The 2,948-nt window shown below is 41.8% G+C and overlaps 1 protein-coding gene across 1 annotated transcript in view; it reads right to left on the reverse strand.

The window, feature by feature from the left end:
• Positions 1-414: 414 nt before the first annotated feature.
• Positions 415-2,948, reverse strand: part of LOC148097250 (uncharacterized) — a 10,631-nt gene continuing 8,097 nt past the window's right edge. The window contains exons 2-3 of the mRNA XM_087832381.1: positions 2,667-2,948; positions 415-2,627 (exon numbers count right to left, since the gene is read on the reverse strand). The exon at positions 2,667-2,948 is cut by the window's right edge and continues 1,391 nt beyond it. Of these exons, the coding sequence (XP_087688507.1) occupies positions 1,014-2,627; positions 2,667-2,948 (1,896 nt within the window). The 3' untranslated portion in view covers positions 415-1,013. The remainder of the gene's footprint in view (positions 2,628-2,666) is intronic.

Here is a 2,948-nt window from a genome sequence, read left to right on the forward strand (position 1 = left end):
ACAAGATCTAGAGTGTGATTAAAGTGGTGGGTGGGTTCTTTTACATTTTGAGAGAAACCAATTGAGTCTAATAACAGATTAAATGCCATGTTGAGGCTGTCATTTTTAGCATCTACGTGGATGTTAAAATCACCCACAATAATTATTTTATCTGAGCTCAGAACTAAATTAGATATAAAGTCTGAGAAATCAGACAGAAACTCTGTGTAAGGCCCAGGTGGACGATAGATGATAACAAGTAAGACTGGTTTCTGAGTTTCACAGCTGGGGTGGACAATGTTAAGCATCAGGCTTTCAAATGAATTAAAAGTCTGTCTGGGTCTTTGGTTGATTAATAGGCTGGTGTGAAAAATTGCTGCCACACCGCCCCCTCGACCTGTGCTTCGAGATTTCTGGTAGTTAGAATGACTCGGGGGTGTTGATTCATTTAAACTAACATAATCATCCTGCTGCAACCAGGTTTCTGTAAGGCAGAGTAAATCAATTTGTTGATCAATTATTAAGTCATGTATTAACAGAGACTTGGAGGAGAGAGACCTAATATTTAATAATCCACATTTCACTGTTTTACTCTTTGGTTCAGATGTGGATACTGTATTGTTCTTTCTTTGTAAATGTTTAAGTTGTTTGTTGCTGGTTTTTAGTTTGTTTTTTTGTCTTTTTGGAAGCTGACACAGTCTCTATGGAGATGGGTTTTTGGGGGGGTAGCAGGAGGAGAGACGCTGCAGAGAGGCGTGTAAGACTGCAACTCTGCTTCCTGGTCCCAACTCTGGATAGTCATATTTTGAGGGGTTTAATAAATTTGTCCATATTTCTAGAAATGAGAGCTGCTCCATCCAAAGTGGGATGGATGCCATTTCTCCTAACAAGACCAGGTTTCCTCCAGAAGGTTTGCCAATTATCTATGAAGCCCACATCATTACTGGGACACCACTCAGACAGCCAGCAATTTAAGGAGAACATGCGGCTAAACATGTCACTCCTGGTCTGATTGGGGAGGGGACCAGAGAAAACTACTGAGTCCGACATTGTACTCTGAGAGAATCTAATTCTCTCAGGGCTTCAACTCGTTCCTCCCAGCCTTGTTTGGTCTCTGATTCTTCTCCATTAATAAGCAGGTCGATGTATTCTTTAGTGGAGAGAGGTTTTGCCTTCACTGATATCTCTCTCAGTCTGTCCAGACACTCAGCAGATTTCTTCAGTAGTGTCTTCACCTCATTTTTCAGATCACGCTTTTCATCCCACAGGTTTGATGTCAGTCCTTCAAAAACTGTCTGATCTTCGTTGGTTTTTGGATATTTTTCTTTCAGCTCTTTCACTGTTTGTTTCTCTCTGACTCTCTGATATTCCCAACTGTACTTCTGTAAAAAATGTACATTAATGTGACATTTGCCTGGACACTTGGTGCAGAATCCATGTGATGCAGCTTCTTCACAGCCTTCTTTCTCTGAATCCGTGGATGTGGAGGAGGGATAGTAACAGGTGGCATGACACTGCTGACAGTTGATGATGAAGTTTCCTGTACCAGAAATACGAGCTTTATAAGGCTTCATGACAGCGACTGTAAACTCAGGGTTATTATTTCTGTTGATTTCTTCCCTGTGTTCACCAAGTTTTTGTCTTGTGTTTTTTAACTCTTCAAACCTGGCTAATCCAAGTTTAATCTGCTCCTGCAAATCTTCCACTGAATCCTCGAGCTGCTTTCTTTCTCTGAGGACCTCCTGTGTCAGTGTCAAGCTTTTAATTTGAATCACATTCAGAGCAGCAAAAAATATCTCCATACTTTTCGTCCCCATGTTCCAAAACATCTCATTAAAGCTAATATCAGCATTATATTCATCATGATTATATTGTTCTTCATCGTCATTGTAATTGTCATCAACAGCATCATCTGTGCATTTTTTGACACATGTGTTTTCTGCAAACAAGGCTGAATCATTGAATTTGAAGTGAACAGGCAGCCCGTCTTTTGTTTTAGGACATGGGACACCTGAAGCTTTTACTGCGGCTAGAACTGGAGGACGTTGGCTGTTTGTGAATGTCACCAGAACTCTGATGTTTTCTGCCACATCTTTGCCAAAGATTGAGAGCACTGAATCAAACACGTATTTTTGTGTTGGTGTAAGTCGTGCTAAAGCAGCCTGAGCTACAAAACACACAGCATCAATGTCAGTGACACCGTGCTGAGCAGAGAAGAGATTACGTAGCTGCTCTGTGATCGCTCTGTCTCTTTCTATGCCTCTTGTATCTCCAAAGCCTGGAGTGTCAATAATGGTCAGAGAGAACGGGATTTCAAATCCATCCTGGTGGTTGATTTTGTAAACAGTGACTTCAGAGGTCTGACTGTGAGCTCGTGATGTTGACTGATCCTCATCAACTAACTTAAATCTGAAACTGTCCTCCCACTCTACACCAACAATGTAGTTGATCATCCCATCGATCAGAGTGGACTTTCCTGATCCTGTCGCTCCAAAAAGCATTATTGTACGATTCTGCCTCGTGCTTTGTTCTCCAAAGTTAAACTTCCTGCATCCATCTATGTTCATGTCTTCTTCTGTCAGAGGCAGTTTGTAAACTGAGGGGGAATCAGATTTGATCTTTTCACTTTTATCTCTCAGTTTTTCTGCCAAACGTGTTTCTTTGTTTCTGCCACTTGAAGTTGTTTTAATAGAAACTTGATTATCCGGCCCGACACCTGCTGAGGTCACTGCTCTGCATCTGAACACATACTCTGTGTTTGGCTTCAGATCTCTCACTGTGACTTCTTCAGCCTTTGCTTCTGTCTTCTGCTGCCATCCATCCTCTCCACTGACACAGTACTCAACAGAGTAGGAGGTGATGTTCTCTGCTCCAAACCTGGGTGGAGAAATCTTCAGTGTCACACTGTTGTGGTTTATGTCAGCTGCTGTCACAGTTTCAGGCTTTGAAGGAGGCTCAAAGTTCTCACT

The sequence above is a fragment of the Neolamprologus brichardi genome, chromosome 18 (genome assembly GCF_056152115.1).
Source record: "Neolamprologus brichardi isolate AB-2024 chromosome 18, ASM5615211v1, whole genome shotgun sequence".
Classification (NCBI taxonomy): domain Eukaryota; kingdom Metazoa; phylum Chordata; class Actinopteri; order Cichliformes; family Cichlidae; genus Neolamprologus; species Neolamprologus brichardi.